At 49.1% G+C, this 23147-nt stretch overlaps 2 protein-coding genes across 5 annotated transcripts in view; one reads left to right on the top strand and one right to left on the bottom strand.

Moving 5' to 3' along the window:
* Positions 1–1190, top strand: part of PSMD8 (proteasome 26S subunit, non-ATPase 8) — a 6563-nt gene extending 5373 nt beyond the window's left edge. Inside the window, exons 6-7 of the mRNA XM_032965236.2 lie at positions 187–298; positions 614–1190. Of these exons, the coding sequence (XP_032821127.1) occupies positions 187–298; positions 614–754 (253 nt within the window). The 3' untranslated portion in view covers positions 755–1190. The remainder of the gene's footprint in view (positions 1–186; positions 299–613) is intronic.
* On the bottom strand, positions 800–23147 carry LOC116948506 (uncharacterized). Of its 4 annotated transcripts, none has more exons than XM_032965235.2 (11): positions 22683–23147; positions 19597–19677; positions 19238–19307; positions 15610–15687; positions 12978–13050; positions 11156–11231; positions 10619–10784; positions 9383–9530; positions 4233–4421; positions 2931–3097; positions 800–1943 (listed from the first exon to the last, which is right to left on the bottom strand). In XM_032965235.2, exons 3-10 carry the CDS (start codon positions 19283–19285, stop codon positions 2937–2939), a joined length of 939 nt encoding a protein of 312 aa, XP_032821126.2. In that variant the 5' UTR covers positions 19286–19307; positions 19597–19677; positions 22683–23147; the 3' UTR covers positions 800–1943; positions 2931–2936. The 4 variants fall into 4 exon arrangements, with proteins under 4 accessions (XP_032821126.2, XP_075927681.1, XP_075927679.1 ...); XM_076071566.1 differs by having other exon boundaries at positions 4233–4433; positions 19238–19297; positions 22683–23135; XM_076071564.1 differs by having other exon boundaries at positions 4233–4433; positions 22683–23129.

The following is a 23147-nucleotide window of genomic DNA, read 5'->3' as shown; positions in this document are numbered from 1 at the left end:
TTCGCACTCCTATCGTGTATTTGTACTGTTTTCTGTTGTAACTTTATGACCCGGCCCTACTGGACATCTGTGAAAAAGAGCTTCAAAGCTCATCGGATTTCTCCAGTATAAAGATTCAGATTTTCTATGCGAAGGAGCAATGCAAACAAGTCCCCTGTGTACTGCCCCATTCGGCGATGTGCACAGGGACGAGATCGCGGGCTGCATAGAGAAAGCGTACGAGAGGATATCATTCAAGGAGGCAGCGCGCGTCCTCTTCTTCAATGCGCAGAAGCAGATGACCGAGTACAGCACCAAGGTGAGCATCGGCCCCAAGCGAAAGGGCTGCTTTGTGTTTTACTTGTACATGAGTCACCAACAATGCAATACAATTTGCGTTATGTATAAGGCACTTAAAATAATCTCAAAAAGCCATTGCTCAATAAATCCAGCTCGACTGAAACAGTGTTTTAAATTAGCTTAAATATTTTATTGGGAATTATTTAACACAAATAAATGTTATATCACAAATGGTGGTTTCGTGTTTCCGTGCTGTGCTCACGACTGCTATGTGCCCATGCGGTGGCTGTGCGTTGGTGCGCGTGTGTCCGCACTGCGCCGCTCGCATCTGCAGCGCGGCTGGAAACTGGGAGCCGACAGCTACGTGCTATTTGGGAACACGCAGCAGCAGAAACCGGAAGAGGCTACAATCCCATCCACAGAGCTGGCGCAGCAAGTCATCGAGTACGCACGGCAGCTCGAGATGATCGTCTGAGCTACCCCATCGGTGGGGAGGGGGGCTGCGCTTCTCCCGTGTGACCCCCACCCACCCCCCCCCCCCCCCATAAAATAAACACCCTGCCCCCTTGAAACACGATTTCAGGCAGTCTAAACTAAAGTTTGTGATGTTCTCCAGAATGTGTCTATTATAATTTTGAAAAATGTGTTTTTTATTACATTTGTGCACCAGGCAGGAAGCAAGTTGTATTTAAGGCAGGAAGGAAGTTGTTTTTCTTCTCGAGATGCTTTTAGATATTGACACAGATGTTGAACTGATGACACAGCAGGGAGCTTCTTTTGATGGCTAAATTCTAAACATAAGTAATTGGTTGGTTTAAAAAACTGTGTAGGATATTTGTCCGTAAGGTATCTGATATTGGAAACCAATAAATTGTGGCCTCAATAAGCAGCCACTTCCTGCGGCAAGGTCACCGATTTTTTTGGGTTATCTTTGTTTCTTGGTCTCTTGTGCAATCCCCGAATACATAACACCGTGCCGCGGCTCAATGCTGAAGGTTTGTTGCCAGCCCACACAAGCTTTAGCTGATAATGCTATCCCTCTTAAGTTCACACAAAGCGCATTGTGTGACTGTCGTAGTTTTTGTTAGATCATTATTTTCATGCCATACCAGCTGGCAGCATCGTCGCATCTATACTAGAAGCGACAACGTTGTGAGTAGACGTTAATAGAGTTGTTTTATCTTTAAATTTGACCTTGACATGCAGAATCGTCTTATGGTCATTAAATAAATAAAAAACAATTTTACCTAGCCAATTGCATTTTCAAGGTCCATAAGATTAGCAACACTTTGAGAAATCAAGTGGTCCTTTGGATATTACCCCTGTCATGATCATGTGAATTTCCTCATCTACAACAGAGATGTACACGATTTGCATGCACATTTGAAAATCTGGAGACATCCAAATAATGATGCCTGCATGGATATTCACACTCTTTAAACAAAGCCTCGTGAAACATTAATTTAAGTCCTCATCTCCTTGGGCCGTGTAGTCCCATTAAGAGCCCTCAGCCCAGGTCTCCTCCAGCGCCTTGGTATTTCTGCTGCTGCGGTGGGGATGGTCTTCTCCCGCTGAAGGCTTCTTCAGATGATCCTGAGAGGTCTTCATTTGATATCGCTCCAGTCATCCCAAACCTTCAGTAGAGGTACAGGGCCTCCAGTTGCCTTGAGATAGGAGGAATGTGAAGAGGATAGGTGACATAGCCACGTTTATGATGTCATTGAGTTTTCTCAAGCCACTTGTTTACAGATAGTGGTCTGTCATTTCTAAAAGTGACAACTTAGAGGTGTATCAGTTGATGAAGATTCTGCACCAATGTTTTCCAGCAACATTTTAGCAGAATATGCTGCACCTGTGCAGGTGTACCTTGTGACCGGGTTCCCTGAAATTATCAACAAGACCCATTCACAGACAATTAGCATGTTCAGCACAGTGCAGATACATTTAAATTTAGTAATAGGTTTTTACCCTTTTATCTGGCACCAAAACTGACACCTTTATACAAGGGATCATGTTTGCAATAACCACAACACAAGCAGTCAAAATGCAAACAAAAGAGACAACTCTGATAATATGCACCGTCCTTGAATTTGATTGGTTCACACCCGAGACAGCTTTTCTTAGAGCCTAGTCTCCACTGGTGTTGGACCAGATGACACCATAAGGCGTACAACTCAAAAACTGCACTATCAGAGTATTGAGAGCTCGGGGTAAGCCTTTACATTATGAGACCTCCTTTGCCAGTAACAAGATATAGTAATAGGTTTTTACCCTTTTAGCTGGCACAAATTGTTGCTTAAAGCTAACACATTTCTGAGAGGCTCAACATGGCATGGTGAGATGACAGCCCCTTCATTATCCCACTCGAACACTCCCCACCCGCAGTGACCTGTAATGTTGACCCTACCAATAGTGCCCACTGTCCACCCACGAGTTCAGCATGATTTTAGAAAAGTAAACCAAGGACAAAATCCCGATTTTTGCAAATGCTTTGGGACACCGAGAGAGACGTTTTGAAACCAGCAATGTCCTGGTCAAATAGGGACATTTGGTAACTTTAGTGTTGTTTTGTTGGTGCAAAAGGTGCAAAATTAAATCCGCAAACTTGAGCTACAGTCTTATTGTCCGACCTAATTCTAACTCGGACTCACTTGGCCCTAGTGCAGGCGAGCGCTGCTCCTGGACGAAAGTAGCGGCTGGGTGCTGCAGCGAGGCGCACGGATAGGGCAGGAGTCCGCGTCTCCGTAGTGCTGCTGGTACGAGGTGACAACTCCCCCCGTGTCTGGGAGGGGCCCTCGCACTCGCGCAACGCTCGGAGCTACGAGGGAGACACAAGGGCCACACACGATGTCCATAAAAAAAACACCTTACAATTTTTTTTTATTTTACCCACTGAGCTATATACCTTGTTTGTTAGAAGCAACCTGGCCACAAATAATTCGAAATTTAAAGCAGCCCTCAACGCATGTTTCTTAAAATGTGGAGGGAAAAACCGGAGGCCTCGGGAGAAAAAGGCACCCTCCAAATATACAGGCATCAGGGTCGGGATCGAACCTGCTACCTCCCGTATACCAGGCAAGTAGTTAACATCTCGCTAACGGGTCCGTTAACTCGATGACTCTAAGCCAGTTCAACAACAGCCCCCAAAGACCATCCGCTTGTCGATACACCGTAACGAGTTTGTGTCGTGTAAGTTTTAAATCCTTCAGGGATTACATATCTCATGTGGTCTCTGGCTACCAGTCTTAAACGTAAAACAATTACTTCCGGGCTTCACCACTGATGGTTCACTGCCTTTATCAACAGATGGTTCACTACCTTTATGTGGGCCATGGTGACAAGCAGAAAGCAGTACAATATTAAGGGCTCTGGAGTTTGTATATCGCACAAGGATACTGCAAACGTGTACAAATCAGTGGATCGTTCTGATTGCTCCTCTGTTTGCAGGATGACAAATGGGGTATACATGTAACTTCAAGGCTGTATCATTTAGTTATGCACAAACAGTGGACTTCATTGAATGGGTCTGAATAACACATGCATTCTCTTCAGCAGGCCACATACACCAAGAGGTTGAGAGATTACCCCATATGACCCAGTATAATTGGTAACGTTTCACAAACATGTGGCATCTCCATGCCAACAATAGAAACAGTGCCACGTCGGGAGTGCATAACATCAGCAGTATTGGTTCAATGTAAGCAAACTGGACCGGTTGCAATTGTCAATGTCTCATTCGTAGTCAGGTTTGGTGAACTGCCAGATCTTTATAGGCAAGGGCCCTCTTAGATATGGACACAAAACTACGTGACACAAAACAATCGTGAACTTTGCTGTGGAGAAAACAAGATTAAGAGCTGTCCCTCCACATAGTGAACACCACGTGCATTTTATCTTTAACTGCACGTATCGAGGAGAACCGGGAGGGTTGTCCACGGTTGCGTGGTCGCTACCGATGCCGAGGGCAGGCAGGCGGCGGTTCTTGTTGCAGCCAAAGTTTGTGGCACGGAAGGAGACCCGCGGGTCGAGGCTCGGCCACCGGTAGCCCTCCTGGAACTCGGAGAGGAGAGGTTGCGCTCCTCCGCTTAGCCGCCATGATCCCGAGGCTCCGCGGTGTCCCCCGTCCTCCGCGCTCCCCTGGCCTGACCACACACCTGCATCGCGCGTTCCTTCTCGTAACGTTTACATTTTTTGTTTTAATTCGGCCTCATTCATGGAAATCGCATCTCGAAAACCCCAGCTGCAAAATTTATGCCGCGCGCAGTTTTCGCATGGAGGCGCCGGCGGCACCGCAGACAAGCGGGAAGGTGTGGTGCCACCGCAGCGGAGCAGCTCGGCCGGCGCTACCCTCTCCTTGCACCCCCCCCACGAACGCACGCATGCCCCACTAAACACTCACATGCACCCTCGTAGGGTCTCGAGGAGGGATCACCTGGTACGATGGGTTTTAACCCGAGGACCCCATTAACAGGGACGTCCACGGTTTCCCCGGACCAGGAAATTGGCTGAGCCCCCCAGACCGGATTACATGGCGGCCCCCCCAAAAAGGGGGCATAGAGCTTTACTAGCCGGCCGCGATGAAGCATACACATCACGGGGGGATGGGACCTCAAGGCCAGCACCCAGCTGGCAGTGTAAACAGTGGGAGGGAAAAGCCCCTAGGCATATAAGAGTTGATTTAAGTTGGAGGGAGCGAGGGGATTATCGGTGAGTCAACGGCGGGGAACGCAGGTACAGAGACAATGGGAAGGGGGGGGGATGACGTGACCCCCCCCCCAACGGCCAGAGCGTGGGGGTTAAGGGGCTTTGGGGGCACATAAGGCGGCCGGAGGGGCAGATTGACTCAGAACTCTCCTGGAGTGGTGGAGAAACCAGCCGCCGTCAGCGTCTGTGTGACGCCTGCAGAGTGCAGCTGAAAACGATCGGCCAGGCAAAGTCTTCAAGGCGAGCATCTTCCCCAGCCCCCATCGGGCAGCTGAAGAGGTGAGTAGGTACGGGAGGGGGGGCAATTCAGCCCAGCTCACAGCTTGAGCTTGGAGGGTAAACGCACTCTGCGACGGCTAGGTGATAGGAGGTTAGGCGCTGTCCGAAGGGTGCTGGCTGAAGGGGGCCATAAACAGGGGTTCCCTATTCGCTCCGGAAAATAAATCTTAGCACAGACTGACGTTTGACGCGTGGTGCATGTGTGCGTGTCAAGAGCGGTGGGACAGCGATCGGCGTACGACGGTGTGTGGGTGACTATAAATCTGTTTGGGTGTGACGCGCGCGCATATTAAAATACCAACGGTTGCCCGCACCGGCGCGTGTATATGGGCACACCGCAGTGTTAACGGTGAGACACACGTGAGTGTCACTAGTGTCTGTAACGGTGAGACACACGCGAGTGTCACTAGTGTCTGTGCGTGCACCGCAGTGTTAACGGTGAGACACACGTGTCACTAGTGTCTGTGCGTGCACCGCAGTGTTAACGGTGAGACACACGCGAGTGTCACTAGTGCAGTGGTTCTTAACCTGGGTTCGATCGAACCCCAGTGGTTCGGTGAGTCGATCTCAGGGGTTCGGCAGAGCCCCCGCCACGGAGGTCCGGACACACTTGAATTATTGTGTAAATTTGTGATGACACACACGGCCCGCTTGGCCATCACTGGCTGCAGATGATCATGCTACACTGCTTGGCCAATCAGCGCTGCGGGGAATTTAGTGCGTACTCAGTAGTCAACGTGTGACTGTTGTTGTCGTACGTCGTGTGATTTCTTTAATATTTTATCCATACTAACTATGTCGGGCAAAAGAAGAAAGTGGTCGGACGAATATGTACAACATGGATTCTCATGTATCACGGAACGTGATGGGAGTGAGCGTCCTATCTGCATGATTTGCAACGCCAAGTTGAGCAACTCTAGTCTTGCACTGGCAAAACTAAAGGAACACTTCTTGAAGCTGCATGGAGACGGGGAATACAAGAACACAACACTTGCTGAATTCAGGGTGAAGAGAGCCAGATTCGATGAAAGGGCCACTCTGCCTGCTCTTGGATTTGTACCTGTTAACAAACCGATCCTGACAGCATCGTACGAAGTTGCTTACCTGATCGCAAAGCAGGGCAAGCCACACACCATTGGTGAAACACTTGTGAAACCAGCTGCATTAAAGATGGCGAATCTGATACTCGGAACAGCGGCCGAAGGTAAATTATCCCAAATTCCCCTTTCAAATGACACCGTCAGTGACAGAATAGAAGACATGAGTAAAGACATCTTGGCTCAAGTAGTCGCGGATCTGATTTCAAGCCCGGCAAAATTCAGCCTTCAACTCGACGAAACCACAGACGTTTCTGATCTAAGCCAGCTTGCTGTTTTTGTACGCTATGTGAAAGACGACATGATAAAAGAAGAGTTTTTATTTTGTAAGCCTCTTACAACAACAACGAAGGCAGCCGATGTGAAGAAGCTTGTGGATGACTTCTTCAGAGACAACAATCTTTCATGGGATATGGTTTCTGCAGTTTGTACGGACGGAGCTCCAGTCATGCTGGGAAGAAAGTCTGGTTTTGGTGCGCTAGTAAAGGCCGATGCACCACACATCATTGTGACGCATTGTATTCTGCACAGGCATGCGTTGGCAACAAAAACCTTACCTCCAAAAATGGCAGAAGTATTAAAAACTGTGGTGGAATGTGTGAACTATGTGCGAAAAAGTGCTCTGAGGCACCGCATCTTCAGTGAGCTGTGTAAAGAAATGGGCTCTGAATTTGAGGTACTTCTGCTCCATTCTAATATTCGGTGGTTATCCCGGGGACAGGTGCTGAATCGTGTTTTTGCCATGCGTGTGGAATTAGCCCTGTTTTTGCAAGAGCACCAACACTGCCATGCAGATTGCTTCAAAAATCCTGAGTTCATTCTCATTTTAGCGTACATGGCTGATATATTCGCAGCTCTCAATCATATCAATCAGCAGATGCAGGGTGGTGGACTCAATATCATGGAAGCGGAAGAACACCTGAAGGCTTTTCAAAAAAAGCTACCGTTATGGAAACGACGAACAGAGAACAATAACTTCACAAACTTCCCGCTTCTGGACGACTGTGCAAGTAAGATCGAAGATGTGTCTGGAATCGGAGATATTTCTGTATCCACGGAACTGAAGCAAACAATTGCCACGCACTTAGATGAGCTTGCAAAGTCTCTCGACGGATATTTCCCTACAAGAGAGTCATATCCAGCATGGGTGAGACAGCCGTTCACGTTTGCTGTTGAAACAGCAGATGTCAATGATGAATTCCTCGACGAAATCATTGAAATTCAGCAGAGCCAGGTTCAACAGCAACTCTTCAGAACAACAACGCTCTCAACGTTTTGGTGTCGACAAATGAACAAGTATCCAGTTATTGCTAAGAAAGCCCTGGATTTTTTTATACCATTTGTTACAACATATCTTTGTGAGCAATCCTTTTCGAGGATGCTGGACATAAAAACGAAGAAAAGGAACAGACTTTGCTGTGAAAATGACATGAGAGTGGCACTTGCCAAGATGAAGCCACGCATATCTGAACTGATCTCTCAAAGGCAACAGTAGAAGTCACATTGATTTCCAGGTATGTAATTTGTTGTGAGTTTATGCATTGTGTTGGTTTTATTCTTTGAACAAGGTAATGTTCATGCACGGCTCATTTTGTGTACCAGTAAAAAACATATCTATGTCTTGAATTTGAAAAAAATCACATTTTATTTTTCACTAAAGAGGGGTTCGGTGAATGCGCATATGAAACTGGTGGGGTTCGGTACCTCCAACAAGGTTAAGAACCACTGCACTAGTGTCTGTGCGTGCACCGCAGTGTTAACGGTGAGACACACGTGAGTGTCACTAGTGTCTGTGTGTGCACCGCAGTGTTAACAGTGAGACACACGTGGGTGGGTGGGGGGGGCCGCATGGGCGCCGATTAATTTATTAATATCCGGACCGCGCGGGAGCGTTCGCCTTGTTGACACAACGGCTTAGTGGAAATTATTAATTAAACCCCACAGCGGCGAGTCAAACAATTACGTAATCCACGCGGTTAGGACGCGCGCGTAATCAGCCCCTAGGCGGTGCCGGCCAGCCGCTAGCTATGTCGGTCCAAGAGGACCCTGGGACGGGGGGGACGGTGGAGGGTCACCCAATCGATGGGGCGGGGGGGCACGAGCGACACAAACGCGGAGGGGACGGGGGGGGTGATTGACCCCCCCCCCCAATGGCGGGTGGGGGGGAGGGCATCAGCCCCCACCAATTAGAAGTGGCGCCCCTCCCCCACCCGTGGTGGGTGAGGGGGAGGTCGGCCCCCACCTAATGGGGAGTGAAGGGGGGGTATTAGCCCCCACAAAGTAGACATGCCCCCCCCCCGCTCGTGGTGAGGGAGGGGGGGATCGGCCCCCACCTAATGGGGAGTGGGGGGAGGGCATCAGCCCCCACAAAGGCAGCCAGAACTGGGTGCCACAACAATTGCCCAAGCTCTGTAGTCCTATATTGTGAAGTTTGTCCAACTCCAACTCCATCAACCTGTAATTTAACACACAGGCTATTACTACGTTTTGTATGCTCGATGTGTCGCCATTACCATTGGTGCATATGCAAATGTAGAAGTGACGCTATGGAACCTATCTGTCCTGCCGCCCAGGTTTATTGTTGTTTCCCCTCTGCTGAAAAAAAAACGTAGCAAAAGAATAGAACAATTATCGCAAACATATGCGGCAATTAGATACGATGTTCGGTTTGTAACCACGTCAAACATCATCAGGACAAGAGCTTTTAGGAAGTCAGAATAACAATATAGGAAGTCAGTATTCTGATGTTTGACATGTTCTCAAGTGAACCATTGCATCTAATTGTGCAATTTGGCTGTGAGATGTGTTCTTCAACTTACTTATGAGTGAACTGAAACAACAAGAATTAATGGCGCGATCATTGCTTGTACAATCTCATTTGTTTGGCTGTGTCGGGTGGTGGAGGGTCTTAACGACAGAAACTTGGTCAGATCATTCAGCGGCATTATCAGAAAATCTATGATGAATGGTAAGTAGAGTGATGGGCGAAAACATTGGCACGTGCTTCGTCGTTCCGTACTCACTCTGTTGTGTGCCCAGGTAGTCACCCCGGTAGGTCGACTGGTACTGACTTGACAAGATCGCCTTTATTTCGGCCTCTGTCATGGTGGGGGATTGGCGCTCGCAGGCAGAACCACACCTGCCACTGGGAAGCCTCCACACCAGGAAAGCCTGCAGCACAGTCCAAGTGGGTTGGATCACCGAACAAATACGGTGGTCACCTCATCGCGCTCTTTCAGATGCGCTTCCTCGGCCGTCTGGAACGCTCTTCCTTCCGATATAAGGAACCCACTGGAGCCATGCACATTTACATCTATATTGAAAACTAATTAGAAACGTTTGTGTTTTGTTTGTCGTCCTTCCCCCGCACCTCCGATTGGCATGGTTGGCTACGTACGGTGCGGAAGAAGTTCAACATACAGTACATACATCATGCAAAGGAGGTGCATTTTGCATTTTTGCCGTTCCTACCACACAAGGCTACCATGATGACAATGTGGGTATACTCTGTAGACTTTTCAGAACGATTCCGACGGCATTATTTCATCCATCATTCATTCAAAGAATTGCTTGTGCTCGGATACTGGGCTGGTACATGGCTCCTAAAAATGTCAGTCATTTTGGCAGCATTGCTTATGCACAACAATAACATGATGCTTCGTGGAGTTTGTGGGGTGCATTCAGTGGAAGAAAACTTTTGTTATTAGTTTCTGATTACTGATTAAACAATGTTTTATGAGCAACATTCCTATGGTGCAGTGGTTAGCGCACTGTGTTATGAACCCTGCAATATGGATTTGACTCCCAGCTATGGATCGGTAAGTTCACTGACCAGCACGGACACATACAGTCAAGTATGGTCAAACAACCTTCATGGCTGAGGGCATGGGGAGGCCTTCATGCAGCAGTGGATTGACAAATTGCTGTATATTTGGATTAAGGTGGTTGGTAGTGGTGGTGATTGCGACGAGATGAGACGGTTGCCTACATGATACTCATGGAGAGACTTGCATTTTCTGTAGCCACCGACCGGCCTAAGCACAAACAGCGATGACCTCCCGGTCGCCATGTTACATGGGGTTGTCTGCCTGGCAGCTGATTGGCTGGGTAGTGGGCAGCAATCGCTGCCCCGTGCCCTCGACTTGTGATCTCACCAGGGCACGTGCATTGCCTTCAGATTTATTTACGTTTTCTCTCAGGGCCCTTCGAATATTATTACGATCACAGCATTGCCCCGTTCCCAGGCCCCTGATCATCACCTTGCTGGGCTGAGGGTTGTTCCTGCGGTTTCCAGAAGCCGTTCCAGAGCGAATGGGCTGCGTAGGCCCCACGGGCTTCCACGAGAAGGCCTGCGTGTACTCAGCAGGCTCTGCCCAGGCCCCGGCCATATCCCCATGGGCGAGCAGACCTCGAGCCGACCCTGGGCTGAGACAGCAAAGCAGAGACCACACACGTGCTCACTCATGCCACATCACCCCATGCATGCGTGGTTCGATCCCGATCCTAACACCTGTATATTTGGAGTTTGCATGTTCTCCCCGTGGTCGTGTAGAGTTTTCTCCGGTTTTTCCCTCCACATTTAAAAACTACATCCATTTCAAGTATTTGGCTGCCATACATTTCCATGTGATAAGCCACTTCTTTGAGCTAACATTTGTGGCCAGGTCGCTTCTGAAAAATAACTACATAGGGCAGTGAAATAAAAAGTTTAGTTTAGAATGCCAGGCTCCCAGAGTGCTCCACTATTATCAGTCCCATGGCCTCTGGCTGAGGAGGAATGCTGTAGCATAACTTACCGTATAGCCTGGTTGACCTGGCTTCTCGGAGGCCCGAACTCCCTCTGGCTTGTCGTCTCGTACACCTTGAACTCGTCTGCGCACACGTTGAGGGCAGCAGCAGCAACTGGTTAACGTTAAGAAGATATACAGCCTCAAGTCAGGCCTGAGGACCATCCTCATGCCTCAGATCTGCTAGCCTGTGGATGCTATACTGTACATTGTGTTATTTACACCTTTTGGGGTGGATACAACTTTAAACTATTATTGTACTAGGTAAGGCCCACTGAGCTATATAACTCTTTTATTGAAGCGACCTCGTCACAAATTATAGCCCAACGAAGTGGCTTATCACGTGGAAATTTATAGCAGCCAAATACTCTAAACACATTTCTAAATGTGGAGGGGAAAACCGGAGGACCTGGAGAAAAAATCACGCGCCAACGGGGAGAGAGACACGCAAACTCCAAATATTCAGGCGTTCAGGGTCGGGAACATACCCACGACCGCATGTATACCAGGCAATGTAGTTAACATCTCACCACCATGGCGCCCAGGATACCGGTAGACGTTCTCGCCATCCCCAGCAAAATAACGCCCAGCGCTCTGCCCTTTGTGGTTGTAATCCAACACAGATAGCATCCAGAACACACAATATTCTGGCTTTTTCCCACTTTCATTATTCAACTTATTTACAAACAAGCGACTATTAAAATAACAATTGACAATGCAACTCCTATAGTATGCATACTTGAGCGTAATAATGTAATATGTGCAACAGCTCTTATCGACGAGTATTTTTGTATCCACCAACTGATGTATCCATCAATATTCCACATTATAAACCCTATCGTTGCTATGACTGCACGTGGGTTGCATATGATTGCTGACACCCGCTATCCACTGCACGCTACAGCTAGCTAAACAGACACGTGTGAGAATACGGTATAATAATTGTAATTTGCAAGGCGCATTTCATCCGTAGATCCCAATGCGTGCCGTGTATGGAAAGCAAGAAATAAACAGAACCTGCAGGGTAAACGGGCTGAACTAGGGAGTGAAGGTCAATTTAAGGGCACCACGGTGGCAAGAAGTTAACTGCCTCGCCTGGTATACAGGAGGTCGTGGGTTCAATCCAAACTGTGACGCCTGCTATATATTTAGAGTGTGCATGTTCTCCACATGGTCGTGTGGAATTTTCTCCAGGTCCTCCGGTTTTTCCCCCCACATTTAGAATCAACATCACGCATTTCGAGTATTTGGCTGCTAATATATATTTACACGTGATAAGCCGCTTCGTTGAGCTATCATTTGTCATAGCCAGGTCGCTTCTGGAAAAGAGCTACATGGCTCAGTAGGCCTTACCTGGTAAAAATAAAATGTTCAGTTTAAAGAGGTGGGTCTTCAAGAGAGACTTAAATCGCTCTAACGAGTCTATCTTATGACCAAAGGTGAAGGGTTCCATAGTCTGGGAGTTGTATTCAGGAAATGAGCCTTGACCTCGGAAGTACTTAGAAGAAGGTGCTCCGATATGGATTCAATAAGTGGGAAGTGAGTCATGACAGAAAATATTGATGACGGTCGATGATCAAGAACGATAATGGAGTCGTAGCTCAGGGAATGTATCACATGAAAGCCAGGCGGCTGCCTAGGTAGGAGATGGAGGGATGAAATCGATTGATTTGCAAGTGCCGGATGGATTGTTGAATCGCAGGCATCATGCGTGGTGGCCGCAGCTTGGGGAGGCCTTTATCCCGCAGTGAATTGATCATGGCTGCTGCTGATGATGATAAATAAGAGATGTGGCCCGTGCGTTCCGCTGTCGTGGTGAGGATGTCCTTACGCTGATCCATCACTGCCGTGCGTGGCCTCACTCGCTGCTGCCAACACGCCGAGCGGCAGATCTCCTCCTGCTGCTGCAAGCGGGAGTCACATTTAGGGGTTAGGATCTGCGAAAAGTCACTCCTGGTGCGTGATTTGTGGGCTGACGACAGTTCCAACAATGGGAAATTATCTGCCATCGATAGATATGTTTCACTGGGGCGATAATATGGCCAGCGGTAGCATGTTGGGCCGCTTGCTGTATATAATAAGAATCAGAATATTTATACTGGAGGAATCCGATGAGCTATACATCTCTTTTTCACAGATTTCGAGTAATGACGTGTCAGAACATTACAATAACAAACAATACAAAAACACGATAGGATGGTTCAATAAGCACAGTCGTCCTGGTTAATACTTCAGGTGTATAAACTGGGTAAAAATAGTGCCGTCTGCTACACAGTGGACGTGAAAGATCCCCTCGCATTATTCGAAAACAAGTGGGCCATGTTTGCTGGAATCACATGGTCCACATTTACAGCGATACTCCGGTTAACGTCGGCAATGTGTTCCTGAAAGGTGCGACAGCGAATATCGAAACGACGTCAATCAAAGGAATTTGCAGGGTAGCGGGTGGTGGAGGCGAAGGCTGAGAGGCAAAGGATAACGAGACAGGACGGATGATGATGCTGTTAGTGACGTAAGTGTGGGTTGATGCGACGCAGATCAGGTAGTAGCGGTGTTGATAAAGTGACGACGTATTTGCAAAACGACGTAAAAGGGGAAGACATAAATCGAGCTGTTACTTTATTCGCAAATTAGTCAACATCCCCCACCAACTGTGAAATTAAGCAGGACCTTCCTGAAGAGGAATCTGTGTTAGCCTTAGATACCAACTGCTACCTGAATGGAGCAGCTGGGATTGTGGAGGAGTGTCCTGTCTCCTAACTGACCCACCACATACGTACAGGAGGCCAAGTCTCGTGCAGTGCACGTGTGGTAGACATTCACACGTGCACTGCGGGCGGTGGTGGCTATGCATGCGGCAGCCTGTAATCCGGCACTGTCGAGGCGGCTTAGGGTTGGTGGATCACACAGATGATGTGAAACACCCGTCCCGTGGGCGTCAGGAGGTTACCATACCCTGGCTTACCAGGAGAAAGCAGCACAGCACAGCAAAAATGTGAACTCCCACCTGTTCCATCTATACGTGTAGTGGAGTAACGCGCGTGGGGATTTGCAGCGGTGTACACGCATGTGCGAGTTACGGACAGTGAGGTCACATCGGGGCGAACCGGTGCGGCCAGAGAGAGCAATGGAAAGGAGATGGCTAATTAAGATGCATAGCGGTGATTGGGCTGGCTGCAAATGCAGGCGCGGAAGAGGCGCCAGGCTGACGGGAGATTGAAGCGATAGCTGCAGAAGCAGGGGCGTGAAGCGACGGGAGTTCGCCAGCTTAATTAATGGTGAGTTAATAAGGAGGGGGATAAATACGGGAGCGTGGGAGAGACAAAGGGGAGTTGGTCGGAGTGAAGACAAGAGGAAAGACAAGATAAGCTAGCAGAATCCTAAGTGTGAGCGTGCGAAGCTACTAGTAGAGAAGCTAGCGGGATCCTAAGTGAGTGTGAGAAGGCTAGCAGTGGAGAAGCTAGCAGAGTATATAGTGACTGGCTAGCAGTAGAGAAGCTAGCAGAGTGTACAGTGAGAGGCTAGCAGTGGAGAAGCTAGCAGAGTGTACAGTGAGAGGCTAGCAGTGGAGAAGCTAGCAGAGTATATAGCGGAAGGCTAGCAGTGGAGAAGCTAGCAGAGTGTATAGTGAGAGGCTAGCAGAGTGTATAGTGACAGGCTAGCAGTAGAGAAGCTAGCAGAGTGTACAGTGAGAGGCTAGCAGTGGAGAAGCTAGCAGAGTGTACAGTGAGAGGCTAGCAGTGGAGAAGCTAGCAGAGTGTATGGTGGGAAGTGACTGGAGGGTGTAGTGATAGGCAGGCAGGCTGGCAGTGGAGAGCCTAGGAGAGTGAGAGAGAGAGAACAGGCTAGCAGTGGAGAGGCTAGGAGAGTGAGAGAGAGAACAGGCTAGCAGTAGAGAGGCTAGGAGAGTGAGAGAGAGAACAGGCTAGCAGTGGAGAGGCTAGGAGAGTGAGAGAGAGAACAGGCTAGCAGTGGAGAGGCTAGGAGAGTGAGAGAGAGAACAGGCTAGCAGTGGAGAGGCTAGGAGAGTGAGAGAGAGAACAGGCTAGCAGTGGAGAGGCTAGGAGAGTGAGAGAACAGGCTAGCAGTGGAGAAGCTAGGAGAGTGAGAGAGAGAACAGGCTAGCAGTGGAGAGGCTGAGTGAGAGAACAGGCTAGCAGTGGAGAGGCTGAGTGAGAGAGAGAGCGGAGCGAGTGAAGCGAACGGAGCGAAGCAGGCGAGCAGCCCAAGCGAGAGTTGCGACGGGATTGCGGGGTGTTGAACGCGAGGCGTTCTGGTCAATAAAAAGTTGTCCGCGTGAAATAAAAACACTACATACGGGATAGAGCGTTTCTCCTTCACACACGCTGGGATTTGCACCGGGTGCTCCGGTTTCCCCAGACATGCAAACGGCTCATGAATTGGCTTAAAGCACCGTCATGTAGAGGACCCTAGAGCATGGGCAATTGTTGGTGCAGGCTCACCGCGTGGCTCCTGCCTTCCCGTTTGGCTGTGGTTCCTCCTCTCGTCTCCGAGTCGTCCGCTACGAGAGCGAGCCAATGCTGTGTGGCGGCGCCGAGTTACAAGTGGAAATTATTATTCAGGATCCTCCAGAGCTCACAGGTTGAACGCACACAACAGCACTCGTGCACTGGCTGCCATGACGCTCACATGCAGGCACACCGAAGACAAAGATCCCCTGAGTGTAGCCTTAACAGACTTTTGGGGAAGGTGCTGTTAGACAGCGACCTATGGAGCCCAGGCACACGGAGGGGGTGGGTGGCCAGCAGCACCACGCCCGGCTGCCTTTGTCTCCCGAGTACCTATGATTACACATCGCACCAGGTACTCATTTGAGGCGCTACGGTAGCGAGATGCTAACGACTTCGCTAGGTATACAGGTGGTCGCGGGTTTGATCCCCATGCCTGTATAATTGGAATTTGCGTGTCTGTCTCCCCGTGGTCGCGTGGATTTTTCTCCGGGTCCTCCGATATTTCCCTCCACATTTAGAAACCTGGAGAGTATTTTGCTACGATACATTTCCACGTGATAAGCCACTTGGTTCAGTTATCATTTGTGGCCAGGTCGCTTCTGAAACAGAGCTACATAGCTCAGTGGGGCCTTACCTGGTAAAAAAAAAGTTTAGGCTGAGAAGACCTAGTGGAGGCCCACAATTGGTTCGTATAAATGTTGGTGACTATGAGCGGGTTGCTGGGTTCGTAGCGCTCCGCTACAAAGACAAAGACACTAACCACTCCCCTAGAAAGACACTAACCACTCCCCTACAAGACACGAACCACTCCCCTACAAAGACACTAACCACTCCCCTAGAAAGACACTAACCACTCCCCTACAAGACACGAACCACTCCCCTACAAAGACACTAACCGCTCCCCTACAAAGACACTAACCACTCCCCTACAAAGACACTAACCGCTCCCCTACAAAGACACTAACCGCTCTCCTACAAAGACATTAACCGCTCCCCTACAAAGACACTAACCACTCCCCTACAAAGACACTAACCACTCCCCTACAAAGACACTAACCACTCCCCTAGAAAGACACTAACCACTCCCCTACAAGACACGAACCACTCCCCTACAAAGACACTAACCACTCCCCTAGAAAGACACTAACCACTCCCCTACAAGACACGAACCACTCCCCTACAAAGACACTAACCGCTCCCCTACAAAGACACTAACCACTCCCCTACAAAGACACTAACCGCTCCCCTACAAAGACACTAACCGCTCTCCTACAAAGACATTAACCGCTCCCCTACAAAGACACTAACCACTCCCCTACAAAGACACTAACCACTCCCCTACAAAGACACTAACCACTCCCCTACAAAGACACTAACCACTCCCCTACAAAGACACGAACCACTCCCCTACAAAGACACTAACCGCTCTCCTACAAAGACATTAACCGCTCCCCTACAAAGACACTAACCACTCCCCTACAAAGACACTAACCGCTCCCCTACAAAGACACTAACCACTCCCCTACAAAGACACTAACCGCTCCCCTACAAAGACACTAACCGCTCTCCTACAAAGACATTAACCGCTCCCCTACAAAGACACTAACCACTCCCCTACAAAGACACTAACCACTCCCATACAAAGACACGAACCGCTCCCCTACAAAGACACTAACTGCTCCCCTACAAAGACACTAACCGCTCCCCTACAAAGACACTAACCGCTCCCCTACAAAGACAATAACCACTCCCCTACAAAGACAAAGACACGAACCACTCCCCTACAATGACACGAACCGCTCCCCTACAAAGACATTAACCACTCCCCTACAAAGACACGAACCGCTCCCCTACAAAGACACTAACCACTCCCCTACAAAGACAAAGACACGAACCACTCCCCTACAAAGACACGAACCGCTCCCCTACAAAAACACTAACCACTCCCCTACAAAGACACGAACCGCTCCCCTACAAAGACACTAACCACTCCCCTACAAAGACAAAGACACGAACCACTCCCCTACAAAGACACGAACCACTCCCCTACAAAGACACGAACCGCTCCCCTACAAAGACACTAACCACTCCCCTACAAAGACAAAGACACGAACCACTCCCCTACAAAGACACGAACCACTCCCCTACAAAGACACTAACCACTCCCCTACAAATACACTAACCGCTCCCCTACAAAGACACTAACCACTCCCCTACAAAGACACTAACCGCTCCCCTACAAAGACACTAACCACTCCCCCACAAAGACACTAACCACTCCCCTACAAAGACACTAACCGCTCCCCTACAAAGACACTAACCACTCCCCTACAAAGACACGAACCACTCCCCTACAAAGACACTAACCACTCCCCTACAAAGACACGAACCGCTCCCCTACAAAGACACGAACCACTCCCCTACAAAGACACTAACCACTCCCCTACAAAGACACTAACCACTCCCCCACAAAGACACTAACCGCTCCCCTACAAAGACACGAACCACTCCCCTACAAAGACACGAACCACTCCCCTACAAAGACACTAACCGCTCCCCTACAAAGACATGAATCGCTCCCCTACAAAGACACTAACCGCTCCCCTACAAAGACACTAACCGCTCCCCCACAAAGACACTAACCGCTCCCCTACAAAGACATGAACCGCTTCCCTACAAAGACACCACTCCCCTACAAAGACACTAACCACTCCCCTACAAAGACTCTAACCGCTCCCCTACAAAGACACGAACTGCTCCCCTACAAAGACACGAACCACTCCCCTACAAAGACACTAACCACTCCCCTACAAAGACATGAACCGCTCCCCTACAAAGACACTAACAACTCCCCTACAAAGACACTAACCACTCCCCTACAAAGACACTAACCACTCCCCTACAAAGACACGAACCACTCCCCTACAAAGACACTAGCCACTCCCCTACAAAGACACTAACCACTCCCCTACAAAGACACTAACCACTCCCCTACAAAGACACGAACCGCTCCCCTACAAAGACACTAACCGCTCCCCTACAAAGACACTAACCACTCCCCTACAAAGACACGAACCACTCCCCTACAAAGACACTAAACACTCCCCTACAAAGACACTAACCACTCCCCTAAAAAGACACTAATCACTCCCCTACAAAGACACTAACCGCTCCCCTACAAAGACACGAACCACTCCCCTACAAAGACACGAACCGCTCCCCTACAAAGACACGAACCACTCCCCTACAAAGACACTAACCACTCCCCTACAAAGACACTAACCACTCCCCTACAAAGACACTAACCACTCCCCTACAAAGACACTAACCACTCCCCTACAAAGACACTAACCACTCCCCTACAAAGACACTAACCACTCCCCTACAAAGACACTAACCACTCCCCTACAAAGACACGAACCACTCCCCTACAAAGACACTAACCACTCCCCTACAAAGACACTAACCACTCCCCTACAAAGACACTAACCACTCCCCTACAAAGACACTAACCACTCCCCTACAAAGACACTAACCACTCCCCTACAAAGACACGAACCGCTCCCCGACGCTGGCTCACCAACCCGCACTCACTTATCGCGTTGGTGAGTTCACTCACCTTTCCGTGTGCGAGACCAGGGTCCAAACGTGGCGTTGGCGCGGCCATCTCTGACAACGGCTGGAGCTCACTTTGAGAAAGAAAGAAAACCACACTTGACGAACACAGTGACCCAAAGGTCCGAAACGCCAAGCGGCCAGAAACAAACAGCACTATCAAGGTTATAATGGATAAGCGTTGAGAGGTGTCTTGAATTAAGTAAGGTTATTATAAGAGATGGTGAGGGGGGGAGACGATGGTGGGGAGAGGAGGAGGAAGAAATTCCAAAGTGGAGCAGGGAAAGGGCAGAAGGATCAAAGAGAGGATTTTGTGACCTGCAGTGCAGTGACTGAGTGCTTGAATGAGTGCAGTGAATTGACCTGAAGTGTGGTGGTGGTGGTGGTTGAACACAGCGTGGTGGATGAGACGAAACAGTTCGCACCTCCGATTAGCACGGTCGGCTACGTACGGTGCGAAAGAGGTTCAACGTACATACAGTCAGTCCTGTAAACAGAGTCCTCAAAGTGGAAGCTGGAATGCATGAGTGCGGTTCACACACACACACCGTGACATTCACACACACAACGAGACATTCACACGCACACACAGCGATAAATTCACACACACACCGATAAATTCACACACACACACCGTGACATTCACACACACACACACCGTGACATTCACACACACACACCGAGATATTCACACACACACACCGAGTCATTCACACAGACACACCGTGACATTCACACACACACCGTGACATTCGCACACACACACACACACCGAGATATTCACACACACACACCGAGTCATTCATACAGACACACCGTGACATTCACAAACACACCAAGACATTCACACACACACCGTGACATTCACACACACACCGTGACATTCACGCACACACACCAAGACATTCACACACGCACACCAAGACATTCACACACACACCGTGACATTCACACACACACACCGTGACATTCACACACACACCGAGACATTCACACACACACACACGGTGACATTCACACAGACACACCGAGACATTCACACACACACACCGTGACATTCACACACACACACACCGTGACATTCACACACACACCGAGACATTCACACACACACACCGAGACATTCACACAGACACACCGAGACATTCACACACACACACACCGTGACATTCACACACACACCGTGACAATCACACACACCGTGACATTCCCACATACACACCGAGACATTCACACACACACCGTGACATTCACACACACACACCGAGATATTCACACACACCGTGACATTCACACACACACCGTGACATTCACACACACACAAATACATTCACACACACCGTGACATTCACACACACCGTGACATTCACACACACACTGTGACATTCACACACACACACACACTGTGGCATTCACACACACACACCGAGACATTCACACACACACCGTGACATTCACACACACACCGAGATATTCACACACACACACCGTGACATTCACACACACACCGTGACATTCACACACACACACACACACGGTGACATTCACACACACACCGTGACATTCACACACACCGTGACATTCACACACACACACCATAACATTAACACACACCGTGACATTCACACACACACACACCGTGACATGCACACACACACACACCAAGACATTCACACACACACACACCGTGACATTCACACACACACCGAGATATTCACACACACACCGTGACATTCACACACACACACACCGAGACATTCACACAGACACACCGAGACATTCACACACACACCGTGACATTCACACACACACACGGTGACATTCACACACACACACGGTGACATTCACACACACACAAAGACATTCACACACACCGTGACATTCACACACACACACCGAGACATTCACACACACACCGTGACATTCACACACACACACGGTGACATTCACACACACACACGGTGACATTCACACACACACAAAGACATTCACACACACCGTGACATTCACACACACACCGTGACATTCACACACACACACCGTGACATTCACACACACCGTGACATTCCCACACACACCGAGACATTCACACACACACACCGTGATATTCACACACACACACGGTGACATTCACACACACACAAAGACATTCACACACACCGTGACATTCACACACACACCGTAACATTAACACACACTGTAACATTAACACACACCCTGACATTCACACACCGTGACATTCACACACACACACACCAAAACATTAACACACACCGTGACATTCACACACAAACACACTGAGATATTCACACACACACCGAGACATTCACACACACACACCGAGTCATTCACACACACACCGTGACATTCACACACACACACCGTGACATGCACACACACGCACACACCAAGACATTCACACACACACACACCTTGCCATTCACACACACACACCAAGACATTCACACACACCGAGAAATTCACACACACACACACACACCGTAACATTAACACACACACACCGTGACATTCACACACACATACCGAGATATTCACACACACACAGATATTCACACACACACCGTGACATTCACACACACACACACACCAAGACATTCACACACACACACCGTGACATTCACACACACACACACCAAGACATTCACACACACACACCGAGACATTCACACACACACCGTGACATTCACACAGACACACCGAGAAATTCACACACACCGTGACATTCACACACACCGTGACATTCACACACACACACCGTAACATTACCACACACACACCGTGACATTCACACACACACATACCGAGATATTCACACACACAGAGATATTCACACACACACCGTGACATTCACACACACACACCAAGACATTCACACACACACCGTGACATTCGCACACACACACATCGTGACATTCACACACACCGAAACATTCACACACACACGGTGACATTCACACACACACACACCGTGACATTCACACACACACACACACCGTGACATTCACACACACACCAAGACATTCACACACACACACCGAGACATTCACACACACACCGTGACATTCACACACACACACCGTGACATTCACACACACACACCAAGACATTCACACACACCGAAACATTCACACACACACGGTGACATTCACACACACACCAAGACATTCACACACACACACACACCGTGACATTCACACACACCAAGACATTCACACACACCGTGACATTCACACACACCAAGACATTCACACACACACCGAGACATTCACACACACACACCGAGAAATTCACACACATAGACAGAGAGGAGTCGTGCGATCTCTCCCAATACGATTCGCTATTCAATGACAGACAGGGAGACGAGCTTCAAGATTCTCCACACACACACAGAATCTACGGGCATGCGAGCTTCACCCGGCGAGGCTTACCCCATGGCGGTCGCTAAGGGCAGGTTTTGCGCCACCGTTTCCAGGCAGCAGTTGCTACAACAAGAGGCGAGTGTGGGTGCGCTTTGACCGTCCTCTGGCTGATGTTTATACATCGCACCAGGTACTAATTTGAGGTTGAGTCGACCTAGGGGAGGCCCATGACCGAATCAAATAATCGCCACCGGTGTTGGCCGTGAGCGGGAATCCGAACTCGGGTGGCCAGGTTCGTAGCGCAGCGCGCTGACCGCTGATCATCGTGCCCTACATGGTTGATAAAATGAGTTCCACAGTGTGGGGGAAGTCAACATTTGTGCTTTCCCTGTGAAAGGATAGCCCCCGCCATTGCAATGTGGAATTGTCACGACTGACTTCAGGGCTGTCTGTACATTTGAGATGGGCAGCCAAAGGTCATTTGAGCAGGGAATCACTTTGACTTTACATTGCATCTATATGTTACATACTGAT

This window comes from Petromyzon marinus, chromosome 33 (genome assembly GCF_048934315.1).
Source record: "Petromyzon marinus isolate PM22_M1 ecotype Great Lakes invasive population chromosome 33, UKy_Petmar_22M1.pri1.0, whole genome shotgun sequence".
NCBI lineage: Eukaryota > Metazoa > Chordata > Hyperoartia > Petromyzontiformes > Petromyzontidae > Petromyzon > Petromyzon marinus.
This window is presented reverse-complemented; position numbering and strand designations above follow the sequence as displayed.

Coding starts and splice junctions, on each gene's coding strand:
- LOC116948506 (XM_076071566.1), bottom strand. CDS start 19,285: ATGGCCGCGCCAACGCCACGTTTGGACCCTGGTCTCGCACACGGAAAG. Junction 11,232..12,977: donor CACGGCAGTGATGGATCAGC/GTAAGGACATCC, acceptor ACGTGTGCGCAG/ACGAGTTCAAGGTGTACGAG. Junction 10,785..11,155: donor CAGGTCAACCAGGCTATACG/GTAAGTTATGCT, acceptor TTGCTGTCTCAG/CCCAGGGTCGGCTCGAGGTC.